The following is an 18815-nucleotide window of genomic DNA, read 5'->3' on the forward strand; positions in this document are numbered from 1 at the left end:
ATATTGTTAAAATTAATTTCACCTGGCTCCTTTTTGGTTTTTTTTTTTTTTTTTTTTTAATGCGGCTATTAGAAAACTGAGATTACATTAGTTACTCACATTATATTTCTCTTGGACTGGGCTGGTCTAGAGTGGTTGATTACTTGTGGATCAGAGTAACTGTAAAATTTAGGTAAAATTTAATCATATATACAGTATTCCTTTATTTAGAAATTCTTGCATGCCATCTTCGTCTTGAGTATTTCTTACTCCAGAGTTATGCTCATTTTGGTTTCTATGCCTGGATTAGCAAACACCTGCTCCCGACTCCTGCCCCATTGATTTTAATGGGGGGAGACCTTAAGGTCTCCTGACAATCTCAGACCATGCTGTACAGCTATTCTTGCTTACTGCACATTGATTTCTCCCTTCTCTGAACTTATTTTGCATCTACAAAGTATATCAGAAAGCTAACAATTAGGTTCTACCTTAAAATTATCTTTAAAGATGTTATGTGTTTCTTATATTAGAAGCATTTTGAAGAGGGAGGAATAAGACTCAGATTCTTCTATTTTCTGAAAAATGATCATCTTCAGTACACTACAAACTGTCAGTGAATAGTTGGATAATGTATCCTTCATGAGCTGTAACTTTAGTCATTCTTCCCGCTTCCTAGTGCCTTACTGGATATTAATAATAAACTTATGATTTATGATTATGCTCTTTTGGCTAAGCCAAATTTTTAAGTGGTACTTTAGAGAAAGAAAAGTTATGTCTGACACTTCTAAAAATCATAAAGGAAATTTACTATTGCATTTTTAAAAAATCTATAGTGCCCCCTTTGTACTTTTTTCTCTAATGTCTCCCTTTATACTTTTTTAAAAATGGTTTTTGAATGCTCAGGATGATGCTCGACAACTCTTTGTGCTTGCTGGAGCAGCTGAAGAAGGCTTTATGACTGCAGAACTTGCTGGAGTTATAAAGAGATTATGGAAAGATAGTGGTGTACAAGCCTGTTTCAACAGATCCCGAGAGTACCAGCTTAATGATTCTGCAGCATAGTAAGTAATCATAACTTCAGAACTAAACTATCGTGAATAATTACTCACAAGTCAAATATACCTCCAAGTCAATGTTATTGCTGAATTAGCTGATGCATTCTTCTACAATTCAGGATATTCAGGCTGACAGCATTTTAAAATTTTCTCTGTCTTTTCTGTGTGTTGGTAGATAGCAATACTGTTATTTTCTATGTGTTCAGTAGTATTTCAAGGGACTCATGTTTTTGTAACTCTAATTGAAACATGCAAAATGGGACTGTTTCCAGTATGTTTCCAAGGAAGTAATTGGAACTTCCCAAAATTCATTCTGAATTTGGGTGTATCTCTAGTTTACTCAGAGCTAGCCAGAGGAGCGGGTATCTGATTTGGGTTCTTTTCATTATTATACTAATGGTAGCTGAGAAGAGTTACTTTTTCAATGACAGGCACCATAACTAGGGACTTTTTGAAAGGGTGTATGGGGATACCAAGATATTTTCTCACTAAGTAAAATAGCTCTCTACACTGGAAAATCTTCAATTGTCTGTGCCCTGTTGCATTAGACACTGTTTACAGGTATTTAAGTATAGTTTTTTGAAAGAAAAATTTGCCCTCATTTTCTAGGTAGTGACCCCAGAAAGTTTACAAAGCAAGTTGTGATAAAAGCTAACCAGGGAGCTTTCTGTTTGGTGATCTCTACATTGAATAAAAAACAAATTAAGTATTTGTTTCCATAATTTGGCACATATACACAAAAATGTCAGATATGATATGTGTAGCATTAATTGGTCTTTAAAACATGTGCACTCATTTTACTTTCTAGTATTCCATTTTCTTGACAGTTATTGGCTCTTAGGGACACAAGAACTAGATAATAGATAACAGGTATTGGAACATTTAGGTAAATGTATGCACTTTGCCACAAAGAAAAACCAACAAACGGGGTATGGTTCCTGAGGACCTAATTATCTTATTATAATACATCATTTGCTGAATGTCAGAGTACTCAGTATGGGTTGTGTGATTTAGTATGAGTGAATAAATAATACACATCGTTGTATCACCCATAGCAGTCTTGATAATCCTGTATTTCTTAATCTGTTTTTAATATTTTATACTTATATAAACATATATATTATTATGTATATTGTTTATATATGTATGCACATATTCTTGTTGAATATATAGCCCATCTCTCCAACTGGTATCATCACTTTTACAAGGAAATAGTCTTTGACCAACTAAGTTGGTCCTCGCTTCCCAGTTATAGGTACTCATTATGTGATGTACTATTCCTTCAGATTTACAATTATTTTGGGGTTATTTGACTTATATTTATGTTGTGACTGTTGATTATTTTCTCTGTCACTACACTGTAAATTCAATAATGTCTGTTTTTGCCTAACGTTGTATTCCCATAGCCTGACACATAGTCATCACTCAGCATGATCTTGTTTAATAATGAACTTGACAGAGACTAGAAGACAAATTAGAAAAATTACTTAGAGGAAGAACACAACTGTTAAATGATAATATTTGCTTTGGCATCACCAGTAAGAAGATTGATCTGAATTGAGCCCAACAAAAGGAGATATTTCAGTAGTGAAGGAGTGCTACTTGGGGATGATAGGTCGAAATCGTTTGCCTCACCATATAGGGGGACTTTCAGATCCCCTATGTCTCTTGAGCAAGACCCTCCTGTGCACCCTACTTGAACATGCATTGAGAAAAATGTGTTGCTTTGGCATTCCATTATTTTATTTATAATTCTGACTGTAAGATAGCAATAATGCAGCTGTTTTTCAAGGATGAAGAATGCCACAGAAACCTTTTTCTTTGTAGTGCTTAGAGGGCATCTTGATTTCTGAGTTCTTGACTGGAGATGGTGGGATGCTGCCAAGTTGCTCATTGGGACTGTCTTATTACCAATTTACACTTTAAACATGTGATCATTTGAAACAATTGGAGTTTTTCACACTGCCTCTCTTTTTTTGCCTTGTTGAAATATAAATGTGCATTATTTATAGAAACTGTTAGAACTATCTATAGCAGTTTTAAGCAAAGAAATGGATCTTTTAATAATGAGAGCACCTTTAAATAAGAGTAGCTCACTATTTTAAAGGGGCGGTTAGTAAAATCTTACTATGGCTTCTTTTGTTTGTTAAGCCAGATTTTTTTTACAATAAAGTATAACACTATATTTGTGGAATTAAAAGCACAGATAAAGTACTGGGGAATTATCACTAATGTGATAATAAGATTCTGTTAAATTCATTAAATACAATATAGGTAACCCAAGTTGTCATCTCTCCTTGTGTTCTAGTGTCAACACAGCATACATATGCTTGACCGTCTAAAACATTTTTGTTACTAATTCAGTGTTTGAATAGTTTTCCAACTCTGTTCCTGACAAATCAAGCATTTATTGAGCTCCTTTTGTTTGCAAGACCACATTCTGAATGGCTAAGCATCAGTTTCAGAGGATAATACCAATTTAAAGTTGCAATAGTCGGTGCCTCTCTGTACGTAGATTTATTTTCCAAGTTTCTATCCTGAACTATTATAGTATCACAAAGCACTGCAGTGATATGCCCCCACGTTCGGCTCACCTTAGAATTCTTTCCAGACTTCTCATTAAAGGTGATACATGTCCTGCCAGTGGGCTTACTCTCCAAGGAACAAGACATGACTGTTCCTGTCTCCAGACTGATTTACAGCTTCTTCTGATGGGAATGACATTCCCTTTTTTCAGTTCCATTATTCACATGTCTATGTTTCCAAGAATTACAATTGTCATTATCCATGAATTCTTCTTTAATCACCTAGGTCAGTGTTAATCTCTTCATACCTGTACTTTCTGTGAATTACTGAATTTACCATATGACTTGACAAAATATTTTACTCTCTTACATTGCATGGCATGATACCACTACACTGTTATATCACAACATGTTCGGCATTATTGGCACACTATTAGATGAGTGGCTAAAATTGAGTGAGAGCAGTAAAATGCAGAATAAATGAGCATGGGCTGTATTTTCCTGTGTGGGTAAATACTGGTTGAAAAGAAACATCTCATTTGGGCTTTGGCCAGAGGTCTCCTCACTACTTGTTCCAAAATTAAAACTTTAAAAATCTTCAACAAAAGAATGATGTCTGGAACATAAACACAGTACTACATCAAAAGAGTGTAATAAATAATTTTAAGAAAGAAACTCATGGTGTGCATTAGTTTTTAAAAATAATTTTAAAAAGTTATTATTTTCTTTCCTTTGAATTACTGATTACTGCCCTCAAAAAACAAAGTACACATTTTAAAAATACCAAAAGAGGCTTGTGGCCTGGAGAAGTATAAACATTTTTATTTCAGTGGGAATTATGTAAGATAGAATTTGAATTGGTTGTTTAATATTATTGCACAGAAATTTTAAGATTTCTGGTGACTTCCTAATATTGCATGCATTGAGAAATATGTTTTTATTTGTTTTAGATTATTTTTATTGGCTATATTTACTATTAGCATGTTTTGTTTTGTTGTTTATTTTTTCAGCTATTTGAATGACTTGGACAGAATAGCACAACCAAATTATATCCCAACTCAACAAGATGTTCTCAGAACTAGAGTGAAAACAACTGGAATTGTTGAAACCCATTTTACTTTCAAAGATCTTCATTTTAAGTGAGTAGCTTTGAAACATGTAATTTATAAATTTAGATATAAAAGACATTGCTTTCGTAATAAAAGGTACAATAATAAAAGCTGACATTTTAACATTTGGAAATTACAGTTGGAAAACACTTTTCTCAGATGATTGGACAAACGAATTTTGGGGTGACAGTGGGCAAAAACGCATTCTTAGAAAGACTATTTTTGATTTAAGAAAAATAGCCAGCCAAATTTTGCTTATAGTTTTTTGCCTATAGTTTTGTAGTGATTTAAACAAGATAGTTTTTGGCTTTTATTTCAGAAAATACTACTATAATATCGTGTATTTTAGAAATGTGTTGCCATCCATTTTTAGATAAAAAAAGAGATAAAGGTTTTTGATGGGTTATATGCTTATTTATGGAAATGTTAAAAAGGATACCTTTTTAAAATTTTTTCACAACTATTTTTATTCATACTGAACTGATGTTTGCACTGTATCATGATGAGAAGCGTTTATTTAATTTAAAGTGTACTGAATATTAACTTCCTGAGATCTGAGCAGAGAAGCACTGACGTGTTGCCTTTAGAAATAGAAGGGATCCTGGAGTTCGTTTTCTCCATTTCTCTCATTTAATAATAACCAGGCTCAGAGAAGTTCAGTAAAACATTATTCACATTTAGAGAACTGCATTTCTCTTTTTCCAATAAATAACAATTTTGAAGGTATGAAAAAAACTGTTGGACTTAAACATAATGAGATATTTCAGTTTACAGATTCTTGTATTATCTTTCCAGCTTTCCTGGGTGCAGTTGCTTTAATCTGTTTTTCCTTTCCAGATCATCTGCTACCTGATTTTAAGGTGCCATGACTTGCTTCTTCTAAATGCTCCACTTATTAATTCTGTTATTCACCTGATTGAATATTGTGCATTGCTATTCATCATTTCTGTTCACCTTTTTAAAAAAAGAGGTTGTATATCCCATGTAAAAGTATATACATGAGTAAGGTAATTTACCATCACAGGATTTACTACTGAAACAAAACTGTGTTTTTATAGAAATCCCAGACCACTGTAGTGTTACTTGATCTTAAAAAATACTGATTAAAATAATATTTACAGATATTCCTTTTTTCTCCCTTTAATTTTATTTTTTTCAGCATGTTGAAGCTAAATAAAGGAGCTTGCAGAAGTTCTTTTTTTAAAAACTCCTAGTTTCTCATAATTCAAATTCATTTAAAATGTCACATTTCCTAAGTGCCAGTTGAGTGTGCAGCAGGAGGAACACTGAACACAAAGCCCTTGAACAGCTTGCGAGGCCCTTGTAAGGGGCAGTGCCTAATAATATCAACATGATACGTTATATTACATTATTCACGCTATATTAAAACCCATGCGTTCCCTACACCATGTGAATATTCACTAATAAATGTTCTTGGAAATAAAAATTTTAAAATGCTAGATAGAATTAAATAAGTAGTAGATTTGCGGTCTTTTCGCTTTAGTTTTTCTTAGTTTAACAGGTAGGTCTTTTTTGTATTTTAACCCAACAAGATCAAAATTGATTTTAAGGCATATTGCAACTGGGGTCAGTCAGGGGTGTCCTTCAGATCACACCTGCAGAGCTTTATAGACATGTTGACTTAAATTGAACACACTCCAGTTGTTCCTAGAGAAAATTCGATTAGAAAAGGCATTTATGAGATATTTATTCTTTATGAAAATTTTTATGATTTTTGTACTCTATACTTCTCCAAGTTTTAATTTTTTAAATACTAAAAGGGATTAGATAAGTGATTTGTTATCAATGATTTGTGATATATTTTTTTTAGATTAGGTTCAGTGGAGGTTTTTGGTTTCTTTGCAGAAATTAAAGTTCACAAGACTGTGTCTATATTCCCTTAACTTTTACCCTACTACATCCCCACTATACCAAAGAAATAGAGTAAAAAAAAAGACGAAGATAAACAAAAGCAACAAACTGTAATCAGTCTAAATTTGTCAAGAAGTAATGTATATACATTTGGTTTGCAAATGGAGTATCGCAATATTGTTATTAAAATTAATTTTTCTCTTTTACTTTGATTAAAAATGTCATGATTCAAGATAATCATTGTAAATAAGCCTTTCATATGAATTAAGGATTAGACTATGCTTCAGTTAAGTCTAATGTTTTGAAACAGTAATGATAATAAAGCAGAATTTCTAAAAGCATCTTAAATAAAAGGTTCCTACTCAGAGATAAAAAAACAAATAATTATCAGTTTACCTGATAAACTCACTATTACATGTTGTGAGCACAGTGAAATATATTCAGCTAACTCTGATTGTTTCCATAAGTATTTTAAATATATTTGTTACTACCATTTTTCACTAATTTGTCAGTGGTTCATGTAATTGAATTTTCCAAATAACTAAAATTTAATTTTAATGTTCCATGGCCACTCCCCCCAAAAAAACTCACGTTGCCCTGCTTTCTTAAATGAATATATAGATCATATTTAGTTATCTGGAAATATTAATGTTATGCTTTAATACTAAAATACAATAATTTTTCATGGTTTTGCATATGCTTTTAGTTTTTTTCTGTTTCATTCTTTTTTAAGCCCTCGGGGGACATTTTTTGCTGCTGGCATTGAAATCATTTACCTTCTTTTAGTCTGCTTATTATTACTTCTAGAATATTAGATAACCATACTCAGTACTCTGATTTTTAATAATGTGATATGTCTGATATAGGGACTGTTTTCAGTTTTGTCTTAAAACAGGGAAGTGATTATAATTATAAGGAAATTCACTCTTAGAATGAGACTTTAAAATTTGTTTGTTTTTTAAAGCTAGTGGACCTTAGATTCTGATTTTTTGTTTTTGGTATACCTTATTTTAAAAACCATGTTCTAAAGCAAACTGATATCATTATGTTCAGGTAATGGCTTATTTCTACCCAATATAGTCTGAGGAGGAAGTGCATGGAGTTGAGACTAGCAAAAGGATTCTAAACCTAGGCTCCCCCTATTAAGTAGCTGGGCAAACTTGGTTAAGACTCTTAACAGAGAGACTATTACAGTCTTGTCCTTTGTCAGAGGCTTAAAGATAGAGTGGAGCTATTTCCCATAAGAAAACAATGTTGTAAAGGTGAGAACTCTGTAAATGGTGAGAAACAGCAATAGCAAATGTTAAATCAATTACTGGTACTTAAGGCACTCTGACTATATAAAATTCACTTTTAACTTTGGTTATATGCACTCTTAAACATTTACTTCCAGACCATACTTTTCGCTTCCAGCCTGGGTTTTTCAAAATTATTTCAAAATTCAGCAAGTACTGGAATTCAGTAAAGTTGACTCTCTCCATGATCCTTCCAGGAAGTCCATTTATCTTATACTCCATTTATAGGCTCATTGGGTGAGGTAGAACCTCACAGGATGTATATAGTTACTGTTTTCATTTGCTTACTTAAAGATAAACATAGGTTTGTCAGGAACTTCAGATAAACTATCTTATTTTAGAGTTGAAATTTGTTAAATTACTATCATTTCTAACAGTCGGTTCCAACTTTGCTTTTTATATGTTAAATAAAACCAGATGAATGAGGGCAGAAACGCATTTAGAATCATTCTGCTGAAAATTCTTGAGTGTGGTCATCATTTTGTAGTTCTGTGTGCATTTTGTGTTGTAAATCTTTATGTGATTTTAACTGCTGAGTAAAATTTCAGTTCCATTTTTTTTTGTGTGTGTATGATTGCTATTAACAAATTCAAAATGAGGCAATAGGGCATTATAATTTAAGAATTTATATTGTCATCTCTATCACTAGGCATTATGGCCAGTGTCTATGTGGATTATTTTGCTTCAATTAAAGAATCAGAGTTGTATTTTACTATGATATTTTTTGCCAGATACAAAGCATCCCTTCTATATAAAATTATCATAAAACAAATTTCTATTCTTTTTCTATAGTAATGTAAATGTGTAATAGATTTTGGAGTACAGTGTCCCATTTATGAGTTTGTTATCCATATATGGTCAGCTAGCTGTGTACTAATCAATCTTGGTCACAGTGATATTAGAGGACAGTCTAAGGATAAGTCAGCACATCTCAGGATCTCTGACATTCCCTTCCACCTCACTCTCCAAAAAAGCCTCTTGGAAAACTCAAATTCATTCCCTATTTGATGCTAGTCAAAAGTCTCATCTTTTCATATGAAAGAGAACATAATATATTTTTTTGTTTTGGGGTGTTTTTGTTGTTATTTTTTATTCTCTGAAAAATAGAAGTATAGAATTTAAAGAACAGTATAAAGTAATTAAGATGTTTCTAATGTGTGCATGGAACAATGAATAGTGCTCTGTTCTTTTTTAACTACCCTTTCATGAAATATGAAAGTGGTGATAAAAATTAGTTTCTTCTGCGAGATAGTATCTTCATGTAGCTCTCTCTAAATGCTAGTAAATTGTTAAGCACAGTCTGATCATTTATAGTATCAGTTAAGTAATTTTTGCTTCCATCTGGTAATACTGATGCACACCATAGTTTGAGAACCACTGGCTTACACCATATGTTCTTTGTTTGTTAACAGTATATGAACAACCCTCCTTCATTTATAGTTCATAATTTAAACAAATTGAAGAGATTTCTTCTGTATTTAAATAATTTGATTATCCAATTAAAGCTCTTTTATATTTAACATACCCACAACATAACTGGTAGATCTAGATCTTGAACATGGCAAAGTTAGTCCATTATTTTTTGAAAGTGTTTGAAAATATTCTGTATTCATTTATCCAGTAAGTATTTATGAAGTACTAGCAGTGTGTCCACTGTTTGAGACATAAAGTAAACGAAAAGAAACAAAGTGTCTTTACATTCTTGGGGTAGAATAGGGTTAAGGTGGAGGAGATGAAATAGCTATTTAATATTAAGGGATAATAATTGCTGTACAGAAAATAGAATATATAGAAAATATATATGTATATAAAATTATGGTAGAAGAACATATTCATTTCCTAGGAGTGCTGTAACAAATTTCCACAAACGGGGTGCATAAACCAGTAGAAATGTGTCCTCTCTTAGTTCTGGAGGTTAGAAGCTGAGATGGGTGTGTTAGCAAGGCCATGCTCCATCTGAAGGCTCAGAAGAAGCATCCTTCCTTGCCTCTTCCTAGCTTCTGGTGGTCGCTGGCAGTTCATAGTGTTACTTGGCTTGTAGCTGTGTTACTCCAGTCTCTACCTCTGTTGTCGCTTGTCTTTCTTCCCTGTGTGTGAGGGGTTCCTTTTTCTTAATTGGTAATTCCTCAGTATCTCTTTTCACTCTCATTTTGTGATAAGCAGCAAGGAGAAACTAGGCTGCAGTTTTCCATGCTTTGCTTGCAAATCTCCTCAGCCAAATATCCAAGTTCATTGCTTACAAGTTCTACCTTCCACCCCACATTGGGACACAGTTCAGCCATCTGTTTGCCATTTTGTAACAAGGATTACCTTACCTCTACTGCCTAATAACATGTTTTTCATTTCCTTCTGAGTCCTCATTAAAAGCACCTTTAACATTCTTTTCATGACAATATATGTATTTTCTAAGACAAGAGAAGCTTTTCTACTGTTTGCTTCCATCTGAGCTCTTACCAGAATTGCCTTTAATGCCCGTTATTCTACCATGCATCTCGTGAAGGTGATCTAGATCTTTTTCTGTCAAGTGCTTTAGTATTCTTCCAGCTTCTACCCTTTACCCAGTTCCAAAGCCACTTCCACAGTTTTAGGTATGTATTAGAGTAGCACCTGACTCTTGGTATAAAATTTATGTCAGTCGGTATTCTACAGACAAGGAGAACCAGTAGGTTGTGTTTGTTTCAAGGAATTGGTTTATGTGATTGTGGAGGCTCACAAATCTGAAGTTGGTAGGGCAGGCCAGCAGGCTTGGACATGAGAGTTATTGAGGTCTTGAGGAAGAATTCATCTTCTTCTGGGAAACCTCCATTTTAGTTCTTAAAGTCTTTTGACTATCTGAATGAGGCCTGTCCACATTATTGAAGACGGTCTTCATTACTTAAAGCCAGTTGATTATAGGTGTTAACCACATCTATAAAATACTTTACAGCAGCATCTGATCTAAGTGCTTGCTTAAATAACTGATGTGATAGCCTGGCCAAGTTGATGCACGAAACTAACCATCACAGAGACAAAATGTGGGATGGAGTGAGTTGGGTTGTTATTTTATATTGAATGGACAGGGAATATGTGACATGTGATCAGAGAAATTATCTTTTTCATGAAGTTATTTTTAAATTTTGTTTGTAGGCAGTTTAACAAATGGTTACCCAATTAATATCATTTTCTTTTATTTTGTTCTTGTTTGATCTTTATTACCAGCTGTCCTTTTTGTATCCTAATTATTTTGGTTTATTATGTGATGGACTCATTTTGTTATATAGCATTCTTAAATTTAATGAACAGTTTACTAGCTAAACCAAAAGAAAGAAGGCCACTCGAATGATGATAAAAGTAGCAATACAAGTTGATGTACTCAGATTTGGTTTATAGGCCAATACTGCTCTGTAGGGAAAATTCTTTTTGCCTGGGAATTAAATAGGGACTATTTTAATTAGTGCACTGTCTAGATAAATGGAGCCTTTAAAAATGTACTGGTTCCTATAGTGTTTCCATTACATAAGTGGTAATTTCTAGGTTGCCTGATGTAGTCTAAGCGAATTTCAGCTTTTGCTTAACTTTATATACTCTTGGTTTAAGAAAAAAGAGGAAAAGACCATTATCTTTATATTTTTTGTGTGTGTTACTACCCCATCCACTAACCTACAATGGTTCACTATTGTATATTGTGTAAAAATAACGTTTTTTCACTCTAAATTACAAAGCTATTCAGTAGGGCCATCCATTTATTTTATATTTCAATGCCCTCATTTTTTTCTCTATACCATGGTTTTATTTTTGAATTTAGGCAAGCCTATTTGCCCCTATCTGAATTTGATTTACTTGCTCTGCATTATTTTTTTTCTTTTTAGCCTGGAATGGTTTCTTCTTTTCCTCAAAGTCCTGCTTATTGACTGAGAGAAATGAGTATTTTGTAGTAGGAAGGGAGCCATGTCCTGTGACTGTGGCACATTGAATGTCTACACAGATCTCTGCACTCTCCAGTTTCTTCTTGGGACTACTCAGTGTTACTAGCACAAAGCGCTTCTATTTGTATTTGCTTTAATGTTCTAAGTGTTCTCATGTTAAGGAATGTCTTGTTTTCTGAGGGTGTTTCTTGGTCCTACTTTTGTTTTAGAGATACCCTCTCTTCAATCAAAACTTTGAAAAACCAAGCAGACATTTTTTCCCTTTGAGAAAAGCAATTTGTGACATTGTTTTCCTCCCATAAAGTCCTTTTCTCCTTTCTTCCTGTCCCACATTTTTCCAGCTATTTGGAGCTTTTTTGTTGGCATTACAGAACTTCTTGGTGCTTGTGAACATTAATGTGACTGTCACCTCATTATTTTTTCTTTTACAGAATGTTCGATGTGGGAGGTCAGAGATCTGAGCGGAAAAAGTGGATTCATTGCTTCGAAGGAGTGACCGCAATTATCTTCTGTGTGGCACTGAGTGACTATGATCTGGTTCTAGCTGAAGATGAAGAGATGGTAGGTAGAACCCCTTTTAAGGATTGAGCATGAACTGTGAAGAGCTGGAGATGTTTTTCTCAGAAAAGTTTTTGGGAAATTATTGCTAATGCATGAATTATTTGGAAGTTTAAGTTCTTTCTTCTAACCTCTCTGTTTGCATAATAAAAGAGAAGTATCAAAGTATTAAAGAAGCAGAAATGGATTCAATCTCACCCCAGCCCTGTGTGTTTAACTACGTATTCCTACATCTGATGTCTGCAACCTGAAAGAAAATAAAATTAGTTTCATAGTAGTCCAAGGCTCATTTTTCTTCACTTGTTACTTCGGCCAGTTTAGTAAACTTTGATACATGTTACATTTTGTTAATGCCATGTAATTTCTAGATGTGTTTTAATATGCCAGTAATCTGGGGGAAATATTCTTAAACTCAGTCATTTAAAAATAACTTTAGAACAAGGTGGGAAACAAAAAGATAGAAATATCAGTTTTATATTTTAAAAATCAGGTATGTACAGTTTTAGTGCAGCAGGTGCAATGTAGTAGATACCTCACGTTCATTTTTCTCATTTCAACACTGTAAATATCAGTGCCCTTATTGAACCCAGATACTGGAAGGATAGGAAACAGGAATTGGAAGTCTCCTCCCCTAATATTTAGAGTGTTGGACTAACTGAGCTTCAACTTTAATTTAATCTTTAAAACCTTTATTTATCTTTTAATGGAAACTTAGGTGAACTCTATAACAGTGACATTTCTTTTCAAATGTTCACACTTGGCATCCCTAGATTTTAATGTCCTGCAGAAGGATGTTCTCTGGCACAGTGCCTGACACACACGGGCCACTCAGCAAGTAATGGGTCTAATGCTGAAAGGGATGAGTGATGGATGATTAGACATTTATCTCATTTAAGTGTGCTTGTTCTGACATGGCAGAGATGTATTTTTGTGGTATATTACCTATTGTTCAACTAACTAATAAGCTCTGTTTTATTACAACACTTGTTATTTTTTAAAATATTCCACAAAATTCTTGCTGTTAGTGACAAATTTGCTTTATTCTTTTCTACTACAGAATCGAATGCATGAAAGCATGAAGTTGTTTGACAGCATTTGTAACAACAAATGGTTTACAGATACATCTATTATACTTTTTCTAAACAAGAAGGATCTCTTCGAAGAAAAAATCAAAAAGAGCCCTCTCACTATATGCTATCCAGAATATGCAGGTATTTTACTTTCTGAAAATAACTTACCAAAACATATTTCTAAGTACAACTTCCCCTAAGACAAGATTTTAGTTGCTGATTTGACTGTCTTAGCTTAGTAATTCTTATGCCTTTAAGGAACATTATTTATCAAACTTTGTTCTGGCACAAATAGTTCCTTAAGATGTGAATGAGATTACTAAAAGTAACATATTCATTTTATGAAAAAGATGTTAGATAATTTTCAGATATTGTGTGATGCACATTAAATAAGACATGTCTCTCCTTATTGTCTAATCTCAAAGACAAATCTACAGATAAACAAACAACGTACAATAGCCGTAAAACATTCTACAAAAAATGAACATGCACGTTATCTTAAGGGGAAAAATGGAGAAGAAATCAGTGAGGCAGTTAACCCCTGCAGAGAGCCAGGAAGGTTTCCCAGGAAATCTAAACTTTGGTAATGAGACTGTTAATGGTACTTTTTACTACTGTGGAAAATGCCCTGGAGTGAGAAAAGTAGACTGAAGGCAAAGTCCTGGCTATTCCATAATTCAAGGCAGTTCCTTTACCTATGTCTCAGTACCCCATCAGGAACATTAATAGTTGGGCTAAAGTACTGGTTTTAGTTTCTTTTAGTTCCTTGGAGCACCTTCTGGGCTGTCACTGAAAGTGGGGTAAGGTATAGGGGACAGAGCTGCTAAACTCCCTCTGCCCCCCCCAAAAAAACTCCTCTTTCTTTAAAGCAGAGTAACTCAGCTTTCATCTGTTTTACATATTGTACCTGTGAAGAAGGTTTTATTTTAGAGAAGAGAACTCTGTGGCTTCGAAAAAAGAATTCGACTACCATGGTTTATATGATGTCTAAATCTAAATATTCTGAAGAATTTAGTTGATTTGGTTACTTACCCTCACTCCGTTCTTCCTGTTTAAAAAAAAAATCTCAAGAACTTGTCTCATTATAAACAAAATTTTAGTCAGTCTTGTATTGAGTCAGTTACATGATGAACTTTTCACAGGCCATGTTAAGACAGTCCTATGATTTCAGCACTAGGATATCCCCACATACAGGTGAGAACAGTGGGGCTTAATGAAGCCACCACAGAGTACAGATCCAGACCCAAGTCTATTGCATGCTTGTACCCACACCATTAACAATTAGGCTACATTGAATTAAATTTTTTTTGGAACCAAAAAAGGAGAGTTATTTGATAAGTATTATCATGCTACTCATCATGACAGCCCTTTTTGGGTACTGTGAAGTTATACTTCAGTTCAAAATAATTTCACACAGTTGCTCACTTAAAAACTTTTGATTTTTAGTGAAAGTCATAGGATCCTAAATCACCTTATTCAGAAACATTTTTCATGCTTATTAGGAATAAAATCATTTATTTTTCTAATTCCGAGATTGAAGTTATCCAGAATCAGGGTGGTTTAGTTTTTCCCTTACTTGAATCTGTCTTTCATTTTATCACTTTCTTTGATAAAGTAGCCATTTTTTACTACTTTACATTAGCAAAATCCCCAAATGCATCCTTAAATAGTGTATACCTACAGGTATTTGAGAGCAACCAGGAACTACTTGTTTGCGCTTTTCTTGCCAGGTACATAGCGTGTTCAAGAATTTTTGCTTATGTTGTCAAGATAATAAGGATTCCTGATCTCAGAATCTTTGCAAAAAATGAGTATTACATAATTCTTTCACATGCCCAGTGTTAAGATTATAATTTAAAATCTCCACTGCATGTCTTCAGTATTGATACAGTTGCTTTTTGCTTCCACCTCTACTCTCGGGTCCTGTGGCTATTGCTTCCTAGAGAAGAACCCTGTGTAACACTCCCAGTACTCATTTGGTTTATCCTTCCTGCCTCTGTCTGCTTCTGTCTCCTCCTCCTCCTCCTTCTTTTTCCTGACTGTGGCCATTTCACCAGATTCCATCTGCAGTCCTGAAATCATTTAGCACTCTATCCTTTTATAGTCATATGTTAACTGTGCTAAATTCTCTCATCAACTCTAATTTCTTCCGGGAGCCTCAGGCTTGTATTACTAACTGCTTGTTGAACATGTACATGTGTTTTTAGCACCTGAAACTCAGACTATACTCATCTTGGGTTTTTTTCCCCCCTGAAATCTCTCTTTCTCTTTTGATTATATCATCGACCTCCCAATTTCCATTCTGGAGCCAGCTTATCATTTATACTTACTTTTATTCGGGACAATTCCATCACGTTAGAAAATATCTGTCACATTTCCTCTCCCCGCATCCTCCCCTTTGCCATTCTTTTCTTAAGACCTAAAATCAGATTGAGGAATGTGCTCATTAGTTCATTCATATATCTTGTTGCTCTTGGAGTGCAGTAATCAAGCTAGCTACTCAGAATATATATAGCAAATTGAGCTATGCCCTCAGTGTAAGCTTTTTCTCTAAAACATAATTTAGGAGTTGCATTAGTTTCTGTGGGCCAACAAGACAGTGTTTATTGTTTTAGAATTTCAGAGCACCAACCTTATTATAAAACAAAGTAAAATTTGATTTCTAAAAGTACATGGTAGTCTGGTAGTGACATAAAAGAATTTGAGACTGTGTAAAAGAGTATAACAAAAACTGAAATGGAGTGTTTCTACAATGTATAGGAGGGGAAAAAAGTTTTTAAGCGGTGGAGAACCCATCTGGATTTGGTTAATTAGGAAAAGTTATGTGGAGTACCAATTTTGAACAAATGTAAAGGCGGTCCAAGGAGTTAGCCAGCGAGTGCAGCAGAGAGGAAGTATCACAGTACCACAGGTGGCAGTTTATATATTGGGTCTTCGTGGCTGGGTAGTTAGAGGACCTTGAAAGCCTGGCAGTTTTTTCAGATGACCATTTTATTACAGTACTACATATATCATTGCATTATTTACATTAATATATATTATTATATTCTTACATATGTACACACACACATACTCAGCACGTGTGAAGCTCATTGAATTTTAAAAAGTGAGTATACTGGTATCTACCACTCAGGTCAAGAAATAGAACATTTCCAGGACCCCAGAAGCCCCATCATGCCTCCTCCAGTCTTAACTAATCAAACCACCCACCCTGCACCACACACCCAGCCTTCCACTCCCCCCCAACTCCCCCCCCCAACCACACACAGAGTAATCATTAGTTTGATTTTTGTCCTCATCAATTCATTTGGATTATTTTTCAGACGTCAGTTGGATCAAACAGTATGCTCTCTGTTTGTGTCTGGCTTCTTTTGTTCAACAGTGTGTTTATGAGATTCATACGTATTACCGTGTGTAGCAGTAGTACTTTCATTCTGATTTTTCATTACCATATGGCAGCTCATTGTGTAAAAATACTGGAGTTTATTAGCCAGATACAGTTAATGAACTTTTAGGTTGTTTCTTAAAGTAGAAGTTACAGCTGCTGTTAACATTCTTTATATATCTTCTGGTGAAATATGTATATAGTTCTGTCAAGTGTACACCTAGAAACTGATTGGCTGAGTCAGAGTACGCCTATGATTATCTTTAGATACTGACAAACAATTTCTGGAGTGTTTGTACTCAGAGGAAGACTTTAGTTAGTAACCTGAAATCAGGAGTGTGTCATTCACTTTTTAATACCCTCATAGCCCTAAACCACATTATAGACCCTTACTCAGTTTTTGAATATACCCTCATAGCCCTAAACCACATTATAGACCCTTACTCAGTTTTTGAATATACCCTCATAGCCCTAAACCACATTATAGACCCTTACTCAGTTTTTGAATAAAGAAAAATGAGTGAGACATATTAATGTGTATATAGAAAAGGAAATAAAAAATACTGATCAGCATTCTGCCAACATTTATTGATTCACCAGTGGGCTAGAACTGAAATAGCATGCCACCATCAGTCAATTGAGCAATCCATTGTTAACAGTGTAGAGGATAGGGGATAAGAGAAAAAAGGAGATCTGGCATTTGGAGACAGAGGCAGGAACAGAGGTCATGGTGAAGGTGGAATGCCATGCAAGGAAGATTTGTTTTCTTTTTTCTTTTAGGGATAACTTACAGCCATTAAGAGGTAAACATGGGGTGTTTTCTTCATTTAGAAGAATAGTTTCTCCCATTCTAGAAAGGAAAATGCAGTTATGGAATCCACATATTTTATGTGTATGAAACTGATTTCAGTATTTTAAGGTCCATTTTGCTTTGCAGTATACTTATTTAAACTTTTTGCATTATGTTTTCTTTCCCATCTCAGGATCAAACACATATGAAGAGGCAGCTGCATATATTCAGTGTCAGTTTGAAGACCTCAATAAAAGAAAGGACACAAAGGAAATATACACCCACTTTACATGTGCCACAGATACCAAGAATGTGCAGTTTGTTTTTGATGCTGTAACAGATGTCATCATTAAAAATAATCTAAAAGATTGTGGTCTTTTCTAAGTTTTGTAGTTAATGATGAAATGCATTTTCAAACCAAAAGAGTGCTTATATATGGATCTGTCTAGGCTAGAGTCTTGCAGCAACACAGAATGTAATATATGGCAAATGCATCTGAGACTTGACCCAAGTTGTTCTGTTTTGTTTTTTTAACTGAAAGTAATAGAAAGACCTTTCCTTAATGTGAAAGATGGTCCTGCAGTGTGAAACTGAACGACAAAGCTTGGCTCTAGTATATTGTTGATTTTGGAATAAGTGTAAATATGCAAATGTATGTATACATGTATTTATAACTTTAGTTTTCAACATTACGTTTACATTTTAAGAATGGCAACTTATGACTCTAGCATGATGGCATTGGAAATAACAAATATTAAGTACCTTGTACTGAGTGACAGACTATTACTGTGTTTGCCGGTTTAAAATGGCTTTATTTATGTTCATGTCCTGTAAATTTTTAAGTATAGTAAGTAATATTGGGAAATCTGGCAGCCTTTATTTTGATTATATGTGCACTTGTATTCATAAAAATGTTATTTGTACAAACATTGCACAGACTATTTTGATAACATGGTTTGTTCCTTAAATTTAATGTGTTTTACTGAAATGTTCTTAAAAAGGATGAATATAACTGCCTTTGGATCAATTATTTAAACATTTTAATTTTTGTTTTATTTTAAGGAAATAAAATGATTTTACATTCATTAGATTTGGTTTGAAAAACTAAAATTTCAGATTTTTGAGGATATACTATCTTGGACTTAATATAAGTGCTAATTTTTATTCCGTTTGTTTTCACTTTGAATTTTAATATTTGGATGGTATTCATGCATTGCCTTAAAGGTGGTGCCAGATTAATTTTTATACACTTTAGATAACTACATTTTTATT

General features: G+C 33.9%; 1 protein-coding gene across 2 annotated transcripts in view; it reads left to right on the top strand.

Annotated features, from left to right (window-relative positions):
- GNAI1 (G protein subunit alpha i1) overlaps positions 1-18560 on the top strand; it is a 79861-nt gene extending 61301 nt beyond the window's left edge. For both annotated transcript variants that reach the window (XM_063098766.1, XM_063098764.1), the window contains 5 exons: positions 883-1040; positions 4570-4698; positions 12172-12301; positions 13356-13509; positions 17737-18560. In XM_063098766.1, coding sequence (XP_062954836.1) covers positions 883-1040; positions 4570-4698; positions 12172-12301; positions 13356-13509; positions 17737-17927 — 762 coding nt within the window. In that variant the 3' untranslated portion in view covers positions 17928-18560. The remainder of the gene's footprint in view (positions 1-882; positions 1041-4569; positions 4699-12171; positions 12302-13355; positions 13510-17736) is intronic.
- Positions 18561-18815: the final 255 nt, after the last annotated feature.

The sequence above is a fragment of the Cynocephalus volans genome, chromosome 6 (assembly GCF_027409185.1).
Source record: "Cynocephalus volans isolate mCynVol1 chromosome 6, mCynVol1.pri, whole genome shotgun sequence".
NCBI classification, from domain to species: Eukaryota; Metazoa; Chordata; class Mammalia; order Dermoptera; family Cynocephalidae; genus Cynocephalus; species Cynocephalus volans.